Consider the following 25194-nt stretch of genomic DNA (forward strand, 5'->3'; position numbering starts at 1 on the left):
GTGTTGGGAGCCAAATCCAGGTCCTCTGCAAGAGCAGCCAGGGCTCTTAACCTCTGAGCCATCTCTCCAGTGTTTTATTTTCATCCCTGAGTAGAGCTGTTATCTGAAGTCCTATGTTAATGATGGTTACCTAGCCAAAGAGGCAAGCCCTGCTCCTCAGCTGGGCTCCTTTCATTCAGGCCCTACACCCACACCAGTGTCTGTCACACTGTGCATGACAAATATTTTGGAGGTGAATGCAAAAAATTGCTGGCGTGGGCAGTGTTGACATCCAAACTCAACTCTGGCTGGGGGTAAAACTGGGTATATTCCATGCTTGCTCAATCCATGATCAATAAATAGCTTGGCAAGAATGGAAACAGAAAGTGTATGAAAGGCAGACATGGGGATGATTTCCTGTGGACAACTGAAGGGAGACAGATGGCCCTAGAAAGTGTCATGAGTTTCCAGAGCATTATGTGATTTCTTTAAAATCTGCACACACTTTTGCATTCTCTCTCTGTCTCTCTCTGTCTCTCTCTGTCTCTCTCTCTGTCTCTCTCTGTCTCTCTCTCTCTCTCTCTCTCTCTCTCTCTCTCTCTCTCTCTCTCTCTCTCTCTCTCTCTCTGGCAGAGTTTTACTATGTACCCCTAGCTGACCTGGATCTCACTATCTAGACACTGACCTTGAACTCTGAGATTCACCTGCCTCTGCTGAGATTAAAGGCATGAGCCACCAAGCCTAGCTTAGAGCCCAGCTCTTTCCTATACACTTAGAGTCTTCATGAACAGGCAAGAAAGTGGAGGCTGACACCAGCAGGCTCCTGGGCCAGCCTTAGCTCTGACTCCCTTTCTTGCACCAGGGAGGAGGGTTGCTAGGATAAATGGGATGAGGGCCATGCCCTGGACACAAGCTGCTATCATTTAGCTGGAGGGGCACATGGATCCTTCCAGTAGGCCACTGGGAAGTTGCCTCCCGGTACCCACAGTGTGGGAGGCATGGGAGGATACAGTTGATTTTGGGAACCCAGCACTCAGCCTCCCTGTCTTGTCCTAAGTACAGATTCATGAGCAGCCTTTCCTGGCCACTGGCCACTGTGAATATCCCTGTGTGTAGTGAGAGCTTGGCAGACATCACTGTTGGGACTGAGACTTTCTACCGTAATCTGGAAAACCACCTCAGTGCTATGGCTGTTTGTTCCTCTCTGTGGCAGGCCCTTCTAGCTTTACACCCCAGCTCAGCCCCATTCATTTCTCATATGGTGGCATACTCCTGTAATCCTAGCATTTGGGAGGCTGAGGCAGGAGGCCTGCCATGGGTTCAATGCTAGCCCTGGCAGCAGGGTAAGACTAGGGAGGCCTTGAGGGTGGCAGTTTAGGGGCCACCTGCTTTCCTGCCTGCTCCCTGCTGCTCTGGGAGCTCTGAGCTTAGAAGCCCTGATTCTGAGGGGTCCTTCTCCATCACAGCGAGCAGTTGGCTAGAGGGTAGAATCCAATCTTAACAGAAAGATCAGGCCTGGGGTGAGTCACATGACCCACAACTAGCCTGATTTCCTTTCCAGGCTCTGAGTCTATGCATGTGGACAAGAGAGCAGGCACAGAGCCACCTCTGCAGCATGGGGAGGCCTGTGGGATGACCTCTTGGGGCATCTATCGTTTTGGTTCAGCCTCACCACGACCATGAATAGACCAAAGCCCTCTGCCTCCTTGCCCAGGGGCTCCTTCAGAGTTTCAGTTCTCTTCACTTGTAAGAACAGCGGCCAGCTAAGGCCCATCTCAGCAAAAAAGGATCTTAAAGAATCAGGGTCACAGAAGGCCTCCAAGAGGCACCAGACCCCGCCCAGGCCACAGAAGGGTGGGCCCCAGAGAGTTGGCCTGGATGTAGGAGGAAGTTTTCCTTTCCCCCACTTTTGTTTCTGGGGGACTATAGACTTCCTTATGATGCAGCCTCAGGCTCTGGAGTTAAGGCATGTACTTAGATTGTGCCCAGTTCCATGTGTCCTGTCCACTCCTTGGGACAGGGCACTGGGTGGGTCCTGCTTGCCAGCGATAAGCAAGAAGGACCACTAAGAACATCCACAGCAGGCCGGTCCGGATACCTAGTCGTCTCTTCAGTGGGGCCACCCTAGGACCACGGGTGACGCAGTTGGGGCATAGCCAGGCCTCCCCTCTGGACAGCCGCCATCCAAGCTGGCGAAGAGTGTCATCTTTCAACCTGGAAACCTATCTCCAAAGAAGATGGGGTGGGGGTGGGGTGCGTGATGGGGGGCTGGGGGGCAGAAGGAGCCAGGATTTCAGCAGCAGCAGCTGTGTTCCTGACTCTCCCCCAGGAGTCCGGCCGCTCCTCCTCCGTGCTGAGTGTTTGCCATTAAAAACAAACAGTATCATTTGGTTCAATATAAAATGAATTAAAGGGAAATTAAACCGCGGGGGCCATGTGGTCTGTCTTGTCTGCTGTTGTCCGAGGCTGTTTTTCATCTTCCCCAGTGGGAAACAACAGCTGGGGGGGTGTGGAGCAGGGCAGGACGGCGTAAATAGATAAATAATGTAACCCCCTCTTCCCCCGTACACTGGTGTAGGCCGAGGTGTGAGAACTCCCAGGTGTCCACTGTGCCCTGTCCCTGCTGTCTCCCTTGGTGGCTGGCTGGAGCCTTTGAGAGTCTCCCGGGGGACAGAGGGAAGAGGCAGGGAGAGGGACAAAATAAAACAAAACCAAACGAAATTGAGGCTCAAGCCCTGGAGACAGAAGAGGGGGTGCCAGGTAGCCGGGGGCTGAGGCTGGGAGTCTGAGAGGCCTGAAGGAGGGTGTGGGGCCTGGTTGACAGGGGGGCTGTTATGACTACGCCCCACTGTGCGGAGTGGTGGCAGTTGCCGTTGCCCTGTGACAGGTTGGCAGGAATGTGGGACTGGGACGTGTGCACATGCACAGGGAACATGCATGCATGTATGCTTGCATGTGTGTGTGTGTTTGACAGCATGTTGAAACCTTGAGTTCTGAAACTAAAGACACAGGGTTCAAGTGTCTGACCCATCGCTTGCTAGCCCTCAGTAAGCCGGTTACCTTATCTGTGTGTCAGTATCCCTGTCTGCCAGGGGGAGCATCCGAGACTATCTGCCTCACAAGGTGTTATGGGAATGTGCAGTGGTTTGAATGAGAATGGCCTCCATAGGCACATATGTTTGAATGCTTAGTCCCCAGGTTGTGGAACTGCTTGGGAAGGATTAAGAGGTATGGCCTTATTGGAGGATGTGTGTCACTGGGGGTGGGCTTTGGGGTTTCAAAAGTCCAGACCAAGCCCCAAGTGTCCCTGTCTTTGTCTCTGTCTCTGTCTCCTGCCTGTGGATCAAGATGTAAAGCTCTCAGCTACTGCTCCAGCACTATACCTGTCTGCCTCCCACCACGATGACATGGTCATGGACTAACCCTCTAAAACCACAAGCAAGCTGCCAATTAAATGCTTCCTTTTGTAAGAGTTGCTTTGGTCATGGTGTCTCCTCACAGCAACAGAACAGTGACTAAGACAGTGTGGAATAAACTCACATAGATGGCACCCCTAAGATGGGAGCAGACACATCAGCTACTCCCATGTTTACACTGGACTAACATATGATATTTATTATTGTACTAATCTCATGGATCCTCAAGGGCATGCCCCTCCCCATCTGAAAGGCCCAGTGTGTTACACTGTTTTTCCGTCACAGAATGCTGTGTGACCCTAGATAAGTCAATACACCCTGCTGGGATGGCTCCTCTGAAATGAAGTAAAGGGTCCTAGGGCAGAGACTAGTGTCTCTTCATGACTCTTGTCCCCTTCTTTCAACAGAAGACTTCCCACATGGCTTTCGGTTCAACAGCACCTGGCTGCAACATGACACTCCCGGGGCAGCCCACTGGTCCGTGTGTATGGCTGAGCAGGAACCAATGCGATCTAAGCAAAAAGGACAGGAGCTAATTTGGGAGAATATACAGGGACACAAATGCGAAACCCCTAAGGCGGGAGCATCAGCAGGAGAGACAGCTTAGTCAGCCAAGGTGCTTGCAGCCAGCCTGATGGCCTGTGTTCTATCCCAGGGACCCGCGAGAAAGAGGTGATGTCCGCAAATCCTCCTCTGACTTCCACACACGTGCCACGGCAAGTACATGTCCGCACACACAAAATTAATGTCCCAATGATGATAATAAAGACGAGAGCGTGAAAAATCCAGACACCCGCTTGAAGGCCCTGACATCATAGTGGTGGCACTCTCTCCTTGGGAATGTGGGATTAAGAGGAAATCACATGATCCCATAACGCAGTGCTTCCCAGCCACAGATCCAAGGACAAAAATGAGGTGCTTTTCAACAAATTCAATGCTGATGACTGGAATGGGCACTTTCTGCGTTTTCTGTCTTTTTTCCTACGGTTAGTTTTTTGAGGCAGGATCTCATTATGTAACCTAGACTTGTCTTCAACTCACACCAAACCCCCTACCTCAGCACCCCCAGGTGTAATGAACAGCTGATACTTTTTTCTGAAAGTTTTTTTTGCTGTTGTTTGTGGGGCTGGGGAGATGTCTCAGTTGGTAAAGCTCTTACCTCGGTGTCCAGCACTCATAATCCCAGTGAATACCAGGTGGGAGGCAGAGACATGCAGACCCCTAAGGCTCACTGGCCAGCCCACTTAGCCGAGGTGTTGAGCTCCAGGCCAATGAGAGACCTTGTCTCAAAAAAAAAAAAAAATGTTGGGAGCTGGAGAGATGGCTCAGCAGTTAAGAGCACTGACTACTCTTCCAGAGGACCCAGGTTCTAGTCCCAGCACCCACATGGCTGCTCACAACTGTCTGTAACTCCAGTTCCAGGGGATCTGACTCCCTCACACCAATGCACGTAAAATAAAATTAAATTATTTTAAGAAAAGGAGGTCGGATGGTACGTGAGCAATAATAGAGGTTGTCCTCTGACTTCACACACACACACACACACACACACACACACACACACACACACACACACAAATGCACACACAGAGAAATAAAAATAATAATTGAAAGTATTTTTTTGCATGTTTAAGCCCAGGGTGGCCTTGAACTGGAGGCCCTCTTGCTGGGATGAGGCGTGCCCACTCCATTTGTGCTTCTGGATGCTTTCCCACCTCAAGCAAGCATGGCCTCGGCCCTGAGGCTGTCATCTCGCATCCTCTTTGCTAACGAGGCCACAGTGTGTACTTCTGCAGTCCTTTCCTAGGTGTCACTGTGAGGTGCAGATGTGGTTGACACCTCAAGCCAGGAAGCAGCCGAAACTGTCTATCACGTGGGTGTGTCTCATTTAACCCAAAGGAAAAGCCATATGAGTAAGAGATGGCCTGTCCTGGTGGAAGGAGAGACTTTTGTCTATGGCTACAGCTTCACCCCTGCCCAGGCTTCCAGCTATCCTGCAGATTTCAGACATGCTCACCGGGCCACCACTGAGCTCATTCCTTGACACAAACCTCTCAAAGCACAAGCACGCTACCGGCCCCGTTTCTCTGGAGAGAGAATCTGCCTGATAGAGGATCCTTGACAGATCCCCACCAAGTCATGGAGACCCAACTGCCCACTGCTGCTCAGGCAAAAATGAAACACCAAGAAGGGAGCTCCTGGGCTGACCACAGCCGGGAGGGATGGGCAGTGCTGGAGTCATGCTCTCAGTCCACATTGAAACCCAGAGCCTTTCCAAAAGACAGTGACTTAGCCTTCGTGAGGATTGGCTCCTGGCCCACCCTGAAGACGAGGCACATCACAGTCATGCTAAAGCAGTGAGAGAGACACGGGAAAGTGCAGCTTGGATCCAGCCTTGGAGGCAATGCACATGGTTATAATCAACGAGGTACAGGGGACCTACTGGGGTTCTCCATAAAGTGGGAAATATTCAATCCAACATTTCCATCCTGGATGGCCACGTGAGAGAAACTTCGTGTGTGTGTGTGTGTGTGTGTGTGTGTGTGTGTGTGTGTGTGTGTGTGTGTGCAGGGATATTGGGGACTATAATTGTCATGCTGGTAAAAGATAAAGAAACAGTTTAACCATCACAACTCTATTGGGTCAATTAGCCCTGGGAATATTATACAACACTGAAAAGGAGTATGTAGGCCAACAGTGTGTGTTCAGATCAGCCAGAGTGCTTGCTATGGTCCTGACAGCAGGGCACACCTCTGAGGTTTATGAGTCGGGGTTGGAGGCAGAGCCTAAGGGTGTAGATTTCCTGCTGGTTTCCAGCAGAGCTAAGGTCATGCACATGTGCAGGAGTGTGTGTATGTCTGTGGTGTGGGTGTGTGGGCATGTGTGTAAGCAGACACCAGAGGTCCGTGTTGGGTGTCTTCCCAGCTGCTCTCCACCTTATGTTTGGAGACAGACTCTCTTACTGAACACTCACCAATTGCCCAGACTGGACTGGATGAGCTCTAGGGGTCTGCCTGTGCTGTGCGCCCTTCCCCAAGGCTGTGTGGGGACACAGGCGTGTACCGCCACGTCCAGCTTTGACCTGGGTGCCGGGGATCAGAACTCAGATCCTCACACTTGCAAAGCAGGTACTTTCCTGACTGAGCCACCTCCCTTGGCCCTGATGGCTGTCTTTGAAGCTGCTACATGAGTGGCCATTTCCTGGGCAGCTGCTGAAAGTGACTAGCAGGGGCCTTCTATTATGACCCCATTTTACAGCTATGGCAATGAAGGCAGGAGAGGCCAAGCAGCTGGTAAACGGCAGAAGGACACTCTGACAGGAAATGCACAGCCTCTGGGCCCCACCTTTCAACGGCCAGGTTGTTTCCTGTGTGTGTTCAGCTGGAGCCATCTCCAGGGTCAATGGGATGGGGAGCTAAGAAAAGCAAGGCAAGGGCTTGAGAGATGGCTGAGGGATTAAGAGCACTGATTGCTCTTCCAGAGGTCCTGAGTTCAATTCCCAGCACCCACATGGTGCTCACAATCATCTATAATGGGAGCTGACCCTCTTCTGGCATGTAGGCATACATGCAGACAGAGCACCCAGACCTAAAATAAAAATACATAAATAGATAAAATTAATAAAAAAAAAAAAAAAGAAAAGCAGAGTGAAAGCAGGGTGATCTGGAAGAACACCCACCCACCATTGCTTCTCCATGTGCACAGCGGCTGTAAAAATACTCAAGGATGAGATTTTAACTTTCAGGAGGAGGAACTGGGTGTCTAGAGAAGGAAGGGATACACACAAGTGTGTATGTGTAAGAGCGTGCAAGTGTGGCTGTGTAGGTTTGCATCCGTATGTGTGCAGAAATACAGACACACTGTTTAGGTGCTTTGACCTTTGAATTCTGTGAGTCTATTATTTTTAACAAAATAATGTTATGGTAGTAAAAGGCAGGCATCCAGACAGATACAAAAAATCTTCTCCAAGGAGCAAAGGGTCCTAGGAAGGCTGGTCTGCAGGGTACGTTTCTGTCTGGGTTCCTGTGACAAAGAGTCACAGAGTAGCTGACTTCAAGACCAGAACCTCTCTTTTTAGAGACAGGATCCCACTCTGTAGCCCTGGCTGGTGAAGAACTCGCTGTATAGACCAGGCTGGCCTCGAACTCAGAGCTCCTCTGCCTCTGCCTCCTGAGTGCCTAGATCAAAGGCGTGCACCACCAAGCCCAGCTCAACAGCAGAAATTGGTTCCTCACGATGCTGGAAGCTAGAGGGCCAAGGCTAGTGTCTGGAGGGCTGGATCCTTTGGAAGCCTCCTACTGATACCTCTGCAGCCATCTACACCCTAATTTCCTCTTGATATAAGATACTAATAATGGTCACACTGGGTCAGGACCTTCCCCGTGACCTCTTGCTATAGCTGAACTCAAAATATCCACCTTGCTACTGTGCATTGAAACATTTAGTCCCCATCTGAAGGTGCTGTTCCCCACAAAAACTGGAACTTGGGGGGGGAGGGGCTTGAGGTGGGGCGTGGTTCCACTCTCCTTTTGCTTCCTTACTGCCTACATCATGTAACCAGTCGCCTCAGGCTCCTCTGCCACTGGGAAGGGCAGCTCCTGCCACATGCCTTCTCCACCATGGACTCTATACCCTGACCCACAGGCAGAATCCAGCCTTCCTCTCTTAGGCTGTCTCAGTCAGGTGCGCTGTCTCAGTCAGGTGCTCTATCTCAGCAGTAAGAACAGTAACAAACACCTCTCCTTTTAACTCCATCTCCTCTTCAAAGACTCTATCCCCGGGGCGGTGAGAGGGCTCGCTCGGTGGGTAAAGGCACCTGCGATCAGGTCTCAAGTGCTGAGTTCAATCCCCAGGACCACACATAGATGGAGAAAACAGACCCCTGCAAGCTGTCCTCGGACCACCGACACGTGTGCTGTGCCATACACACAAACACACACACACACACTAAATAAATAAATAAATAGAATTTTAAAAATTGAAAATGCAAATACACCCACATGCTGAGGTCATACGGGTTAGGACTTCGATATATACGTTCCGAGGGATACATTTCAGGCTGCTGTGGTAGGGGCTGACCTAGCGACATAAGCAAACACTTGAGCCATTTTCTCATAGTTTTTAGCAGCATTGGTAAGTGGGGCTGGATAGCTGCTGGCGGTAGCTTTCTCCTCCCTGACCCTCAGGGGGACAGCGGGTCACCTGACGGTGGGTCCCTTGGAGCGGTCAGATTGGCAGAGCCCTTGTTCGCCCTGCTCAAGCTCGCCCTGTTCTGTTCTGCTGTCGTGTGGCGGCATCATAGACACCTGGCTCTCTGTCTTCAGTGTAGACCGGGATAAACGTTCCCGCCGGGAGGAGGGAGCTGAGCACTGGGTGAGTAGTCAAGGTCCCCAGCACTAAACAAGGGAGTCAGGACTGAAGTTCAGCTTTGATGACTCTAGGCCTCGGTGGCATCTGCCGTGTGGTGTGGCTTCCCTTGACAAGTGGGCTGCAGAGTTCTGAAGACAACTGCCTGCTCTTATGTGTCTCCATCAGAGAAACGAGCAGAGTGACCCCTGCCAGCTACGCAGATGCAGGGATCACCTTCATAGGTGCTGTGACCAATACCTGCGAGGAATTACCTTAAGGAAAGAAGTGTTATTTTGGTTCACAGTTTGAAGATGTAGTCCACTATGGCAGGGAAGTCATGACTACAGGGACTTGAAGTAGCTGGCCACATTGCATCTGTGGTTAGGAAGGAGAGAGGTGAGTGCTGGAACTCAGTGCCCTCTCTCTCTCTCTCCCCTCCCCACTCTGTCCAGGTCCCCAGCCCACAGATGGAGCTTCCCACATTCAGAGTAGGTCTTCACACCTCAATGAACCCAGTCTAGAAACTTCTCCACAGACACACCCACATGCTGTAGAATATTAGTTTAACTATGTAAAGATGTATCATATTTGTTTACCTTGCCTGCCTAAGGCACCTGATTGGTCTAATAAAAAGCTGAATAGCCAATAGCTAGGCAGGAGGTATAGGTGGGGCTTCTGGGCAGAGAAAGGAAGCAGGAGGAGGAATCTAGGCTCAACAGAGACAGAAGGGGATGCCAGGGAGACACCAGGGGCCGGCCAGCCAAGCAGACATGGAAGAAGTAGGAAAACAGGACGCACAGAATGAAAGAAAGCCCTGAGGCAAAATGTAGATTAATAGAAACGGGCTGAATTAAGTTATAAGAGCTAGTGGGACAAGCCTAAGCTGAAGGCCAAGCTTCCATAATTAATGAGAAGTCTCCGTGTCATTATTTGGGAGCTGGTTGGCAGGACAGAAAAAGAGCTTGGTTACACCCACAAGTTTGTCTCTTGGGTGATTTTAGATCCTGTCAAGACGAAAATCAGTATTAACCATGACAAGTCCACCCTGTCAACTAGACACCCCCGAACATATCACTTGTCCCCACAGGCTCATGGCTATCTCATAATGAAAAATTCATTTATCAGATTAGTGGGATGTTGAATTAAACCCTAACCTAAGAGTGTTCTAGAATGATACCACCCAGCAGAAGTTTTGACAATGGTGGAAGGGGTAGAACTCAAGAGTATCACACACTCTGGACAAGCTCTCTGCCCCTGAGCTCCGGCCTCAGCCCTGGACACACGGTGTCTGTGTTGGCTGCACAGGGGTAAGCTGCATGTAACCCCTGAGCTAAGGTGGCTGGTACAGGAGAGGTACGTCTCGAATTTCAGCTACTTCACATGTACAGAGCACAGGTGCCCTGTATCCCCCACACGGGGCCGGCACAGCTCTAGAATCCTGGGCCAAGAGGCATTCCTTTTAATAAAAAGAAAGGCAGTGTGGACTAGTGGGTGGGACAGATGGTGTCAAGTCAATTTAGGCTACTTCAGCCTCTTACTTAGGGGCAGGAGGGGACCAATGGGCGTGAGGACTGATGTCTGTGGTCTCAGAACTCAGACAGGAGGACTAGCCTAGACTACACAGTGGGACCCTGTCTCCAAGTGCCAGAAACAAGGGCTGGTCAGATGGTTTAGTGGGTAACAGTGCTTACTGCTGAGCCTGATGATGAGTCCAACCCCGGGGACCCACATGATGGGAGGGAACAGTGACTCCTGTAAGCTGTCTTCTGACCTCCAAGTGTCCACTAACGCGCCCTCCCCGTAAATAAGCGTCATACAAGATTAGAACCAACCAAACAAGAGCGACAAGAAACAACAGGTGTGTTGGCAGAGGAGTGGTTGGGTGCACAGTGGTTAGGAAGGTGTCTGCTCAGTTTTAGGGCTCCCAGGTGCAGCACGGCCTCACAAGCAGAGGCCCTCGAACCATCAGTCAACCGGAACCAGACAGGACCCTCGGGGAGGGGGAGGCTGGGCCAGCTTCAACCCTGACAAGTGACTAGGATAAGAGTCTTCTCAACTCATAGCAACGACACTGTGCTCGGGCCAGAAACCCCCAAGACACGAGGTTCCCAAGCACCCAAGCTCACACTCTGGTGGAGGTGACGCAGGGTGGGGCAGGGGTGGTAGACAATAGATGTGGACAAAACAATCCGATACACATGAGGAGGAAGAGTCCGTGATGCCGACAGGGCAGGGCAGGGAGGCAGAGAACGAAACCCGGGGAAGGACACAGCCATGGGAAACGTGGGGCGATGTTGCCGCAGACGAAGGGGACAGGAAGTGTGAGGGGCCTGAGAAGGAGATTGCAAAGTCCCCAAGGAGCTGCTCTAGGTGGTGGGAGAGGAGAGAGGTGGGGTAGGAGGCAGGTCTGCCGGGCCCAAGATACATGGGTTGTATCTATTATATGCGGTTAATTAATTGATTCATTTGATGTGGGCACGCACTCTACCAACTTACACCCCAGCCTATTAAATGGGTTTATGATGACAAATGACAGTTCCGCTCAGGGCCAGGTGTGGTGGCTTACACCCAGAATCCCAGCACTCAAGAGGCTGAGGCAGGAGGACTAGGAATTCAAAGCTAGCCCAAGATACACACAGCGAAACTCTTAAGCAAATGGCAGCTCAGGACACCAGGCCAGGGTGACCATTTGGAGCTGAGGCTGAGGATCAGTGGCTGCCATCTTTAACTCATTTGGGCCACCATCTTTATCCCCAGGATCCTGACTCACCAAGGGGCCCCTCTGTGAGGGTTCCTGACAGACCCTCTCTTGCTAAGGAGGCACGAGGGAATTGGGGAATTGGTCACAGCAGAGGGATGATTGAGAAGAGGAAGAAAAGGAAGCCACTCCCCAAGTCCCCCGGCAAGGTGGCACACTCAGCCTCACGTCAGGCCATCAAACGGGACCAAATACCGGAGGCCTCCAATATCATAATTGCAATATTCAACCAGGCCACTCTCTCGGTGGATGGCGTGGAGGCCAGCACAGGAGCATCTGTGCTGAGGGCCATTAGGGGTCCCTGACAGATGTGTCTCCCCCCAACCCGCCCCACCCCAGCTGCAGAGGAACACCCGTGGCTTTCTTCCTCCCAGACAAGGATTGATGAGGATTCTCGAGAGCTCTCAGACAGGCAAGGAGAGGCTGCGGACCTTTTCCCAGCCTGCAATTTATCTTGGGAGGGGGCCATTCACATCACTTGTTACAGGCTGGATTACGCTCTGACCTGGTACATTAATCTCTCCGAATAAAATAATCATCATCAAGGAAGTAGCTGGACAGTTGCCAGGGAGGCATTAATAACTGTCACCACACCTCAGAGGTATGGGGAAGGGTGTCAGGGCCCACATCCACCCCCTTGGTCCAAAGCAGTGCTGTGTGAAGGAGAGGCAAGACACTCTAGCCAGGATGGGGGGCAGACAGGGGTTTTGTATCCATGGACCTGACTCTTAACTAACCAAATCTAGGAAACTAAATTTGCTCAGAAAAACCGTATTGCATCCTGACACATGAAAGGTTCCAAGTGGCATTACTCACACTGGCCAGAAGTTGGGAAAAACCCCAAAGTCCCTCAAAGGGCAAAGGCTAAATGAATGTTGGTCTATCCCAGGGAACCAGTCACGGAAAGAAACAAAAGCTGAGCCATGCTACAGTGTGGTGGTGATGTGTTTTCTTGTGTGTGTGCATGTGCATGCATGTGTGCTTGAGTGTGTGTGTGTGTGTGTGTGTGTGTGTGTGTGTGTAATGTACTAATATGAGTGTGGGGTTCTCAGCCAGAGAAGGCAGAGAAGGATCTTGGGAGTTGCTCTTTGTTGCTTTCCCCCTTTGTCTGTGACAGGGTCTCTCACTGAACTGGAAACTCTCTGTTTAGGGATCTGCCTGCCTGTGCTCTGTAATGCTGGGGTTACAGGCACCTCAGCCATGTAGTGCTAGGATGTGAACCCAGGACCTCCTGCCTGCAGAACAAGTGCTCTTACCCACTGAACCATCTCTTAATCCTGTTTTTCGTTCCTTTTGAGTAAGGTCTTACGGTTCCCAGGCTGGCCCTGAGCTTTCGATTCCCCTGCCTCTTGAGGGCTACGATTCCAGGTGAGTGAGCTGTGCCAGCCCGTGCTAAGTGCAGATGAAACTGAAGACATGGATGATGGTTAACAGCTACGACGTGATTCTGTATGCAGGAACTGTGGGCAAATCCACAGACGGAAGGCAGATTAGCGGTTGCCCAGGGCTGGCGGGAGGAGCCTGGGCTGACTTCCTAGTGAAAGCAGGCTTCCTTCTGGGGTGATGCCAGTGTTCTGGAACTACACAGAAATGCTGACTGCACTGTCACCGTATGTATGTCATAGAATTAGTGACACCCTTTTAAATGATTAATAGTTAACTTTATGTGAATTTTTCACCTCAAATAAAATATTTTAAAAGTCCAAGACAACTAACTGCCCTTGCCTTATGAGGCGTCTGTGAGCAAAGACTGCTGAGTGAAGGGCTGAGCCACACCCCCTCTTCTGTGGCTGGCCTGTGGTCACCACGAGGTCTGCAGTCTTTGCCATGTGACTTAGTTCATTCCGTGTGACGAGAGGTCAGAGCGCCTCCTCCCTGAGGGCGGATAAGACCAAAGATGACAATGTGTTGGGAGACTCTGACTGCCACAGGGAAGGGCTTTGTCCACTGTTTGCCTGAGATGCCCCTGTGCCTTCACCTCAGCCCACCCTAGCAGCCTCTCTGCAGAGTTCTTGAACAAACAGCTTGCTGGATCCCACGCCTGGCTCCTGGTGATTGCTTGGTAGTGCTCGGCCATCATGACTGTTGGCTGGGCCTCCAGAGTCCTTCCAGAGTTCCCACAGCCTTTGATGGCACAGAGGGAACATGACTTTGTTTGTGCATTTCTGTTTTCATGACCGCCTTGCTTGGACATTTGTACACCTAAGAAAATCGAGCTGAGGATGGAATCCCGGCTTTGCTGTCAATGAGTAGAGGAAGTGAGAAGATGGCTGGATAGATCCTCCATCCATTCATCCTTCCATCTTTCTTCTTAGCCGTCCATCCATCCATCCATCCATCCATCCATCCATCCATCCATCCATCCATCCATCTATCCTTCCTTCCTTCCTTCGTTCCTTCCTTCCTTCGTTCCTTCCTTCCTTCCGTCTACCTTCTCATCCACCTGTCCATCCAACCAGCTCATTCACCATTCTTTCCATCCACCCACCCACCCACTCATGTGGTGATATTTTATTTGTGCTGAAATGTGATATTTCATTTGTCTGTTAATAAATAAAGTTTGCCTGGAGATCAGAGGTCATAGCCAGCCATAAACAGAAGTCAGGTGGTGGTAGCACACACCCTTAATCTGATCACATGGCAGGCAGAGTCTCTGTGTGTTCAAGGACACAGTCAAGCGTGGTGACACATGCCTTTAATCCCAGTACCAATCATAAAGACCTGGAGGTCTGTATAGACAGGCAGTGACGAGGAAATGAGGTGGCTGGGTTAAGAGCCAATGAGAAGGCAGAACAGCAAGGCAATAAAGGCGTAGGTTAGACAGGAAGAAGAGGGATTCAGTTTGCTTGGGAAGCTACGGCGACATGGTGAGCTAAGGCTAGTCGGCGGCTACTGCTCTGATCTCTACGGTTTTCACCCCGTATTTGGCTCTGTGTTTCTTATTTAATAAGACTGTTTAGAAATTCGTCTACACACTCATCCTTCCTTCTGCCCATCCTCCTATCCAACTTCTCATCTGCCCCTTCATCCATCTATCCATTCATTAATCCATCATCCATTCATTCATCTTTCCCTTCCTCTCAGTCATACACTTGCCTACCATGAACAATCCATCCACCTACTACACTCCCATTCATCTAATTCATCCATCCACATATATCTACATATGCATCCATTTCCCCATTCTAATACACACACACACACACACACACACACACACGCATACATGCATGCACACATGCATACACCACATATTTCTGAATGCATAGAGATGCTATGGTCCAACAACAAATAAGCTAGATGCATTCACTCCCTTCTAGGGACAGAGCGTTTTAGATGTAGAGAAGCAAAGAGAAGTGAAGAGATGAGCCATCACATGGGTTGTCTGAAAAGACCGCTCTGATCACAAGGAACAGAACAAGGAGGTCAGAGAGGAAAAAGTGAGAGAGGCCACTTCGGTTTCATGGCAGCAGAGTTTAGGGTGCATCAGTGAAACCTTAGGAGGCTCAACTTTAGAGTCAATTAAGATACAAAATAGAAGTCAATGGCTGCCAGGAAGAAGCAAGGTACAGTGTTCAAGGTCATTCCCAGGTTGTGAACATAAGCCATGGTCTCATGGAGGGCCATGATCAGAGATCCAGAGCAGCTAGAAGACGCCCAGGCTTGGAGGAGGTCCCCAGCCCATTCCAGAAACCCCGCCCATTGTTTGCCTCCGCCACACCTGTGCTGGGAAAGCCTTCCTCAAGTGACCATAGTCCAGACTTCCCTCACTGGCACCCGGATGGATGGCGGGGAGGGGGAGCATGTGCCCAGCATGAAATTCACTCACTGGCCATCCCCTAAGCTACATGGGGGCTGATCCAAAAGGGGAACTTGACAGACCAGACCCCTCTCCCAGGGACAAGAACGGGAGAATTCAAAGAGGACAAGACACATGACAGTGGACACAACTAATGTGTCACCACACATGACGGACCAGGAGCCAGCTGCTGGGAGACCCTCCTGCCTCTGGTGTCATGTGGGCACAGTGTCTTTGCCCACCCACAGTAGAGAGCCACAGTGCTCAGTCTTGGGGGTGACTTCCATGCTCAGATACTTGGAAGTCACAGGAACAGTCCTGACTGTTCTTCAGCTTCTGACTATGGTCCTGGGCAGGTCACCAAGCTATCCAGTGTCACAGTCACCACAGATATAAGAAGTGGTGATAGTCATGGTGAAATCCAAGTCCACAACCAGCAAATGCTGGTTGTCGCTCCTCATAGCAGCCAGAATGGGCAGGAAAAATGATCTCTACTGACAGTCTGTTCTCAGCAGTCATTCAGCACCAACCACAAGCTCTGATCGGGACTCTGCCTCTCCCACCTTCCAGGCTGACCCTACAGACTATGTAGAGCCAGGAGGCTCCAGCAGGGACAGGTGCTCGGGTGAGCGGAGGGAGGGGGCACAGCTGTGTCTGCCAGCCTCAGCCCCAGCCTGCCCTGCTGGGCTCCATGCTTGGCTGTGCAACAAGAGGAGGGTCACAAAGGTGAAATGCCCTGTGCCTGCAGGTGGCTGGCCGAGGCCTGTATTCCTGTACAAAGTGGCCTACTTTGTCCAAGCAGCTGATGGCTGCAAGCTATTCCTGGTCGAGGCATACGGCCTCCACAAGGCAGACAATATGAATCTTGAATTCTCACTCACTGGGCCTACTAGAGCTTGGAGGAGACAAGAAGTAGGAGCCTCCAAACCCTGGGTGAGCACAAAGCCATCAATCATAAAGTGAACACAAAGTCTGAGAAACAGGCACCTGGCCAGGACTCCGCAACATCAGGAAAAGCCCCTGGATTAGGTGTCATGAAGATTAAGTCCATATTGGTGCAGGTGGAACACCTCAACCCAAAACTACAACATCCCAAAGGCCCGGAAATCTGCAACCGTTTGAGCTCAGACCTGAAGATACACACAAGGGGAAAATTCCACCCTGACCTCCCTTGACACACTGCAATGGGAGGCAGGTGTGCCAACAACACTGTCTGATGCCACCTTCTCACCATGTGGGCGAGACAGGTGAGTTCCACGTTTATGCCCAGATCACATTCCCAACATACATCACTGTGAATATGCAGATAGTCTAAGAACTGAAAAAAACAACCTGTGATCCAAGCATTTTGGATGGAGGACAATGAACTTGTGCCAAGAAGGACTCCGTGTGCAGTTTCCTATGCGCTGGGCTCAGACAAAGCACTTTCTCGTTCCCGCAAGGTCAGCCCTTTTCATGGAAGGCATGATTTCCAGCGGTGGACAGGTGAGGAGCTCAGAGAGGCTCTGTTATCTGCCCAGCGTCACACAGACAGGGAGGAATCTAGCTGGATCCAGACACCAATGTGCCTGAGGTTGAAGCCCTTGTGCCTATCCACTGGCCATGCTGGTTTTTTGGGGTGAAGTTCATGGTGCCTATAGGACCATGGCATGCACTAGACAGGCCACGGTTATTATGGTCTGGGCAAGTCTGCAGAGGTGGCTCAGGGCTCCTTTATGCCTAGTGGCTCCTCTCCTGACTTCCCTGTCTGTCTGTCTTGATGCTTCCTGACCTTGTTTTAGGGCACAGAGATAAGGCCTCATCCAAGAAAACCTCAACGTCTTCGAGTTGGGGTTCACCCAAGTCACTGCATGGTGGACAGAGGAAGGACGCTGCTCAAAGATTGACCCCTAGTGAGTTGGGTCAGTTGTCACTCAAGACTGAGGGCCAGTTCAACCTGTTGTCCTCGGCGTGAGGGACAGTGACAGTCCTGTGAGTTCTAAAGGCCATTCCTCGAGAACTCTCCACCCTGAAGCATTTCCCATGCTGCACACTGCAAAGCATCACTGCTCTCACTTCCCGCCTTTGCCCATGGCAGGCATTACTAATTGATTGCAGAGCCCTTTCCCCTCTGAGAATCAGTCACATTTACAGAAAGAGTTTGTGAAATGTACAAAGTCAAATGCTCTATCACTCTTTTCTGAGAGATGCAGGACCTGGGCATATGGACAGGCTCTGCTTCCCTCCCTCAGGTAAAATCAGATGAAAACTCTATCAAGGAAAGCTTTGAAGGAAACATACTGAGGGGTGCAGATGCAGGGATATCATGGGGGGCAGAAGGCGGGCATTGCATTAGCTTTGCTCCAGTTTTCTCCTCCTCTGGGAGGTCCCTGGAACCCCAGGCTGGTTCAGTGACTAGGGTCTTGGGTGGCAGCAGCCAGCGCTTACCTTGGACTTGACGGCCAGGATGATTTTAGGCAGGGCCACAATGAGGCACTTGAGGGCGATGGTGATGTACTTCAGTACAAAGTCCGCGATCCCCACAATCCATAGCAGGTCAAAGAAATCCAGTGTCTCCAGGTTGGGCTTCAGGAATATGAGGCTGGAGGAGTGTTCAGAGAATCAGTTCCTATCAGCTTTCCCTCACAAAGGGCCTCACAAATATCACCGCCAGAAAGCACACCGACCTTGGCGTCCCACCTGCTTCCTCATCTACTACTGACCGGCCCTGTGACCTTAGATGGGCCTCTCAGTCTCTCTGAGCCTTAGTTCCCTTGGGGATTAAGTGACAGTATCAGCCTGGAGCATCATAAAGGTCCCCTCCGTTTGCATTCTGTTGTATGTATTCATGTGTGTCCAGGTGCATATGTGTGTACAGGCGAGCACCTGCGTGTATGTGAAGGTCAAAAGTCAACTTCATGTGTTCCTCAGAAGCCTAGCCACCTTGGTTCTTTTCCTTTTTGTTGACACAGGATCATTCCCTGGCCTGGAACTCAACAACCAGGTTAGGCTGGCTGGCTAACGAGCCCCAGGGGGGTGCCCCTGCCTCCACCTCCTCGGTGCTAAGGTTCTGGAAATCAAGCATGGGTCCTTGTGTTTTGCCTACTGAGTGCCCCTCCCCATCCCGCCCCCCCGCCCCCTCCCCATCCTGCCCCCTCCCCATCCTGTCCCCCTCCCCTTTAGTTTTACGTATCCAAAAGTCTTCATAGAAAGGAGGGAAGAGAGGAGTCACGGAGAGGAAAGCCCTGTGCCCTATGCTAAGGTCCTTCCTTCGTGGATCTCATTAACCCTCCCACCATAAGAGGCTCTGTAGTGAGCGTGGCTTAGCTCCACTTCAGAGATGACGGCTGAAGCTTAATGTCACAAGATAACCGACTGTACAAGGACATTCAGAACCAGAGAGACTTGCATTCACATCTAAGCTCGTCAAGTTAACTCAGTGCCATCAGCAAATCAGGGCTCACTCCTTCCCCCCAGCTTAGCTGCCAGGCCTGGATGATCACAGATGTACTACAGACCCTGCCGTGCCATGGTGACAGTGGTAACAGAACCCTTGAGGCCTGTACTGTCATCTACCCCCGTTTTTCAGATAAGGAAACTGAGGCACATGGTTGAGTCATGCAACTGGCAAGTGTCTGAACACAGTTAAAAGAATGACCCATGGTGAACAATGCCTTTTGGAACCGCGAGAGAGGCTCCAGGAGAAAAGGCAGAGGGCCTTTTACCTCAGGTGTGTTTTGTTCCCTGGATTGTTCTTGGACATGATTTCGTGCCTTCTGGGACAAACATTTACATTCAATTTATAAGACATGTTTATTCTTGTTGGATGTCAGAACACAGCTATAGAACCCAATCTGGTCAGTGTGCCCTGAATCTGGATATGGCCTCTGCCTGGCTTTCATGATTCCCCAGATATAGTCTACAGTATGTGCCAGACACTTGTGTTTAAATTGTCTGTCCTGAGAAAGTTCTGGGAAAGGGCTGCTCTGTTGATATTTAGCAAGTGCTTACTGGTGTTTACATGTTTTTCTGGACTCAGACAATCTTCCTTGGATCATTGCTTTCTTTGTTACATTCCTATATAAAAGTCCACTGAAACTGAGGTAAGGCTGTCTACAGCATTAGTCTGTAGTCTGCCCCCTTCTTTCAGGTCCTCAGATCCCAGGTCCAGCAGACGAGATCTGCATAGGTCGGCTGAAAAGTCGACAGCAAGGGACAGGGGTGGATGTGCAGCTAGGCAACCTGGCTGCAGGGAATGCTATCAACGAATCCGTGCTGCACAGTGGAGCTACTCAGGGTGCAAACCCGTGGCACCTGTGCATGACCAGACACGATGTCGGCCATTGCATCTGTCTGTGCCAGGCAGGCTACAATTTCATTTGCCTGTATATGATCCTATAAGCTGCAAACCTATTGCACCCGTGATTGGGAAGGACGCAAACCCATTTCACCTGCGCAGGAGTGGGCACGTTGCAAACCCATTTCACCTGTTCCCAGTCAAGCACGCTGCAGACACAATGTGCTGTCTAGGACTCTGCATTGTGAATTTCTCACTCAGTTGCTCTACTTGTCTCACTGCAGGCAGACAACAGATAGTTTCCAAACTGGTCCCGGTCCATGGCCCACACGTTGGCTCTGTGCTCCAACATCCCATTCACAATTTGAACAGCAGTGAAAACATCTTGGCTCCTTCTGCCATTCCAACCCTGCGCTATTTACTTTGTTCAGCTCAACTCATCCCATCTTCCCTGAAGGTTCTAGGGAGGAGGAAGCAGGCATAAGGCTTATCCCATCCAAGCTGAGGGTGCCTCGGCACAGAGAGGTGGAGTCACCTGCTCATGCTGCCTCAGCTAGAGTATGGCACTAGGATCAGAGCCAGGCTGGTGGGCACTGGCTTCTCTCTGCTCTTCTTGCTGGGCTCTGAGCAAGGCTCTGAGCAAGGGGCCAGCAAGGCTTCTACCTGCTTCCTCCATCACTGGGAAACTCATAGTGAACACGGAGAGATGTTTTCTAAATCCCCAGGAAACCTAAGGAAGGGCAGAAAGGGGTGTGGAGTAAGGCCCATACTCTAGCACCCTGAGAGTCCATACTGGTAGCTCCTCATGCTGACTTCAGTGCCCTTCCACAATCACAGCCCTGTCCCTGTGGGACTTCTCGGTCCAGCTTCAGTGGCTGTTCCTGGCCTCCAGGGACAAGTCTGAGGCACTGACCTCACTGGCTGACCTCCACCTCAGGTAGACCTTTCTGCTGAGACATGGTCTTTCTATGTGGCTCAGGCTGGCTTTGAACTTACCATCATCCTGCCCTTCGGCTTTAGCCACCCTAGTTTGGGGATGACAGGTATGTGCCCCCCTCCGTCTGGATGGCTCTACTTCTTCGCTTTTGGTAGTGGTGGTGGTGGTGGCGGTGGTTGGTTCGGGTGGCAATACAAAAGTATTTCCCCATGGCCAAACCCCAAAGTTCACTCATCTCTCAAACTGTCTTTGCTCGTTAATGCATTTCCTGTTACTTTATTACAAGTTTGTCCTTTGGGCACCACCAAGAACAGCAGTGATTACATATAAAATACTAGGAGGAGGAAGAGGGATATTGGTATTTTTCTACTATTATCTTGAAGATTTGTTTATGCGTATGTATGGGTGCCCCTGCAGGAGTTCATGTGCAGTACCTGCATGCAGGTGCTCACAGAGGCCACAGAGCATGGGATCTCCTGGAACTAGAGCTGCAGCCTGCCTGGTGTGCATGCTGGGGACTGAGCCTGGGTCCTCTACAGGGGCAGGAAGCTCTAACCATTGAGCCAGCTCACAAGCCTCTATTTTTATGTTTTGAGTGACTTGCTATGCAGGCCAGGCTGAGAGTTCAAGGTCATCCCCAGCTACATCTTGAGATCTTGTCGCAAAACCAAAGTGCTCGGCCTCAGGGACTCCATTACAGTACCGGGAAAGAACAGGCTTTGTGGCTGCGGGAACCACTCATACACAACTGGAGACTGGCGGCACCAGAGCGGACAAGGGCTTGGCCCTGTGTCTTTTCTGTTGCCCTCCCTGCTGGCCTCCTGTGCTGACAGTTGGGCTCTGCCCTGGTCTGATGGAGGCACTGAGTCTGCATCCGAGAACATGAGGGTGGCTAGAAAACAGCCTGAGTGGGAAACTAGTCCCAGCTGCCTGGAAACCCCACCTCCTCTGCGTTTCAGCAGGACCTTAGCATTCAGGACCATGGTGATGCCTAGAAAACGGCATGAGTGGAAACCCGGTCCCAGCTGCTGGGAAACCCCGCCTCCTCTGCCCTTCAGCAGGACCTTAGCATTCAGGACCCTGGACCACAGGACCAGTGCAGGGTGTGTCAGTACTGATGCTCAGACGGACTCCCAAGACTGCTCTGAAGCGCCCCTCCCCACTTTTGCCCCAGCTGCCGCAGGCATGTTTTCACAGCGAGGGGGCCATGGTCCCCAATCCGAGAGCCCCTGTCCAGAGTCTAACCCTCCCCCCTCCCCCCACAGGAACCCTCTGGCCGTCATCCTGCCGTGAGAACATTCTGGTGAGATTCTCCTAAGATTTCCCCTTTTTCTACGAGGACGAAGCAATAGTCACCCCGCCCACAGCGCCGCTCTTTATCCTTAACAAACTGTTGATGGTAAAACATTCACCCCCTCAGGAAGAGATGCTGGGACATATGGATTTTTTTTTTCCAATTGTAGTAAAACAGGAGTAATGGGAAATCTCTTCCCCCGATCATTTGTGTGAGATTTCACACAAGCGCGTTCACACTGTGGACGGCTCTCACTACCACCCGAGTCTCCTCTCACCAAAGCCCAGAACCTATTACACAATAAACCATCACTGCCTCTCCCCCAGTTCTGCCAGCCTCCTCTCCTCCCCACCTCCCCGCCTCTTCCCTCCTCACCCCACCTCCCTCTCTTCTTCTTTGAGACAAGGTTGTTCACTATGTGGCCCACACTAGTTTCCAACTTGAAATCCCCCTGCCTCAGCTTCCTTGTATATCAAAATAATATTTTGGATATACAGTCATCCCTAGGTGCCTGTGAAGGACTTGTTCCAGGACGCCCCAGAGATGCCTGAATCTAAAGACTCTTGCCTATGATTTGCAAACAATCTCACACACCCTCACCAGCCAGATTTTCTAGGGCTCTTAACACCCAATGCTATGTAAATGTTATGTAAATGTCATGTAAATGCCATGTAAGCAGTGGTCCTGCTGTATGGTTCAGGGAGTAGCAGCCAGGACAGAGCCTGCATGCATTCAGTCCAGACTTAACCGTTTCCTGAGTAATTCGTAGCTGCGATTACTGCTCCACGGGTGCAGAACCCACGGCTATGAAAGGCTGATAGTTCAATGAAATTATTACTAAAATTAATTCCACGGGGTCTGATTCTTCTCCTTCATGTGACAATTGGGAAATGTAAAGCTGAATATTCACTGGTGTCCTGTGTGTGTGTGTGTGTGTGTGTGTGTGTGTGTGTGTGTGTGTGTGTGTGTGACAGCAGGAGGAATCTGACGCTGGTGTCCTTGTCACTTACGGCATCCAGCTGTGCACCCCAAGCCTGGAGATGCCCTTCTTACCTGCTGTAGAGTTGCTGGGAGCTGAAGGTGTAAAGGACATATAGCGTGTTCCCCGCCAGGAAGGCCAGAATCCACAAGATGACCAGGACCGATCTCTTCTCCTGCGTACAGAGTGAAAGAACGGTGGGGAGGCTGTGACGCCAATGGTGCATGGAGTGGAACTTTCTAGAATGGTCTGTGCTGAGCAGAAACTTCACTGTCTCCAAGTTTTGAAGGAAGCAGAGCTGATAGTGAGGGAAGGCTGCTGGTGTCCTTCTAGCTCACTGGGACTCAGTAGCCACACGGAAGGTGACAGGAAGGGGGACCTCTGCTGGGAGAACCATCTAGAAAGGTAGGTCCACAGCAGCAACTACCTCCCAGGTTCCTAAGAATGAGTGCACACACACACACACACACACACACACACACTAGAGTATGTGGCGTGAGTGTCCACTGCGGTTAAGAACTGGGCACAAACTGGGCATGGTGCCACACACCTGCAATCCCAGCAGCACTCAGAGGTAGTAGAGACGGGAGGATCAGAAGCCTGAGGTCAGCCTCTGCAACATATCAAGTCTGAGGCCACCCTGGGCTGTGTGAGACGCTGTCTCAGAACAAGCAAATCAGGGCCAGTGAGATGGCTTTGCAGGTACAAGAGCTTGCAGTCAGCCTGGGGTCTTGAGTTCGACCCCCAGGACCAACACAGTGTAAGGAGAGAACCAACTCCTGAAAGATGCCCTCTGACCTCCATGCATGTGCTGTGACATGTGCCCCATCCCAATAAATACATTAGTAAAAATGAAAACAAACAACATAGCAGTTAAATAACTTGCTCAAAGGCATCAATGCCTTCTAGATGAAGGTATGGCTAACAGTTAGGTCCTGAAAGTTGGCAGTGGTAGCCACGCCTTTAATCCCAGCACAGAGAGGCAGGCAGATCTCTGAGAGTTTGAGGCTAGCCTGGTCTACATAGTGACACCCTGTCTCTCACATACACAAAGGCTCCTTTCTTTGCACCCAGCAGCTCCTGGGCCTGACAGCAATCCCAGAACATGTCCAGAGTCTGCATAGAAAGACATGTTCCCCTCCCAGTACCCAGGGAGGCAGATCCCTGTGCTGCTGGCCCTCCAAAGCCTGTCTCTTCCTGGCCCAGGGTGTCTGCTCTGCTGGAACAGATGAGGTCATAGCTTTCCCACTGACCCTTCCTTGCAGTTTTGGTAAATGCTCCATATATACTGTCTCAGACCTGACCCAGAATCCGGTGCTCTGCTGCAATGCACATTTCCAGAGAAAGAGCAGACAGACCCATCTCAACTCTCCCATTATTCCAGGAGTCAAGGTTAATGACTGAGGGAGTACCTCTAGCGGCTGGGCTCAGGAAAGTGCATCCTGCACCAGGATGAGTTTGATTCCCCAGCTCCTAGGGAAGAAGCCAGGTGTGGCAGTGCCTGTAGCTGCATCCAGGAGGCTGAGACAGCAGCGTCCCTGGAGCTCACTGGCAGCCAGCCTCGGCCAATCAGTGAGAGACCCTGTCTCCAGAGATAGGATGGAGAGCAATGGAGGAAGACCATGCACAGTGCACAGAGTCTGATCTCTGGCCTCCACACCCACGCACACAGGCACGCACTTGCACACACATTCCCAGAAACCACCACCTTCAACCAACAGACAGCTCTTGTCAGTGAGGTTCCCTCACTCGGCAGTCTCTTCTCCCTGCTAATAAATGGCAGGTCCCAGCTTAGTTTAGGAAGGCCCATAAAGGCAGGAAGCGAAGGACAGAGAGAGGCCAGATGCCTAAGCTTAAGGCCAGTCACCGTGGCCCTGCTCACAGAGAAGAAAACATGCATGGTACAGTGTGTAATCCTGACACTCAGGCTGAGGAAGGAGGGTTGCAAGTTCAAAGCCAGCCTGAACAATGCAGAGTTAGAGGCCAGTCTGGGCTGCATGGTGAGACTAGGTCTCCTCCACACACACCCCCTCAAAACAAAATATGCATGAACAGACACAATGTTATCTGTGTATTCATGGAGCTTAAGCATCCCAGGAGGCTCCTCCATGGATCTAGGTATCCTCTTAGCCCTTAACACCTAAGCCCAGGCGCCATGGTGATAACATTGTGTTGGTACAGGGCCAGTCCCCAGTGTCCCCCTCTATGGGGGTGGGTCACTCTGCAGTTTTCTTACCAGAAGGGTTTGTATGAACATGAGACAGAGAGTCAAGCCCTGGATCTCACATGCAAAGGTGGCCTGGGATGCATCCATGCTTTGGGCAGAATACAGGGGCTGTCACAGGGCCACCTGCTCTGCAGAAAGCAGTTTTGCAAAACAGACCATTTTAGCATTTCCTCTAGGCCA

At 51.1% G+C, this 25194-nt stretch overlaps 1 protein-coding gene across 1 annotated transcript in view; it reads right to left on the bottom strand.

The window, feature by feature from the left end:
* The window catches only part of Rnft2 (ring finger protein, transmembrane 2), a 56046-nt gene that overhangs the window by 20930 nt on the left and 9922 nt on the right, over window positions 1–25194 (bottom strand). Inside the window, exons 5-6 of the mRNA XM_059249167.1 lie at window positions 22862–22962; window positions 17729–17882 (exon numbers count right to left, since the gene is read on the bottom strand). Coding sequence (XP_059105150.1) covers window positions 17729–17882; window positions 22862–22962 — 255 coding nt within the window. The remainder of the gene's footprint in view (window positions 1–17728; window positions 17883–22861; window positions 22963–25194) is intronic.

The sequence above is a fragment of the Peromyscus eremicus genome, chromosome 23 (assembly GCF_949786415.1).
Source record: "Peromyscus eremicus chromosome 23, PerEre_H2_v1, whole genome shotgun sequence".
NCBI classification, from domain to species: Eukaryota; Metazoa; Chordata; class Mammalia; order Rodentia; family Cricetidae; genus Peromyscus; species Peromyscus eremicus.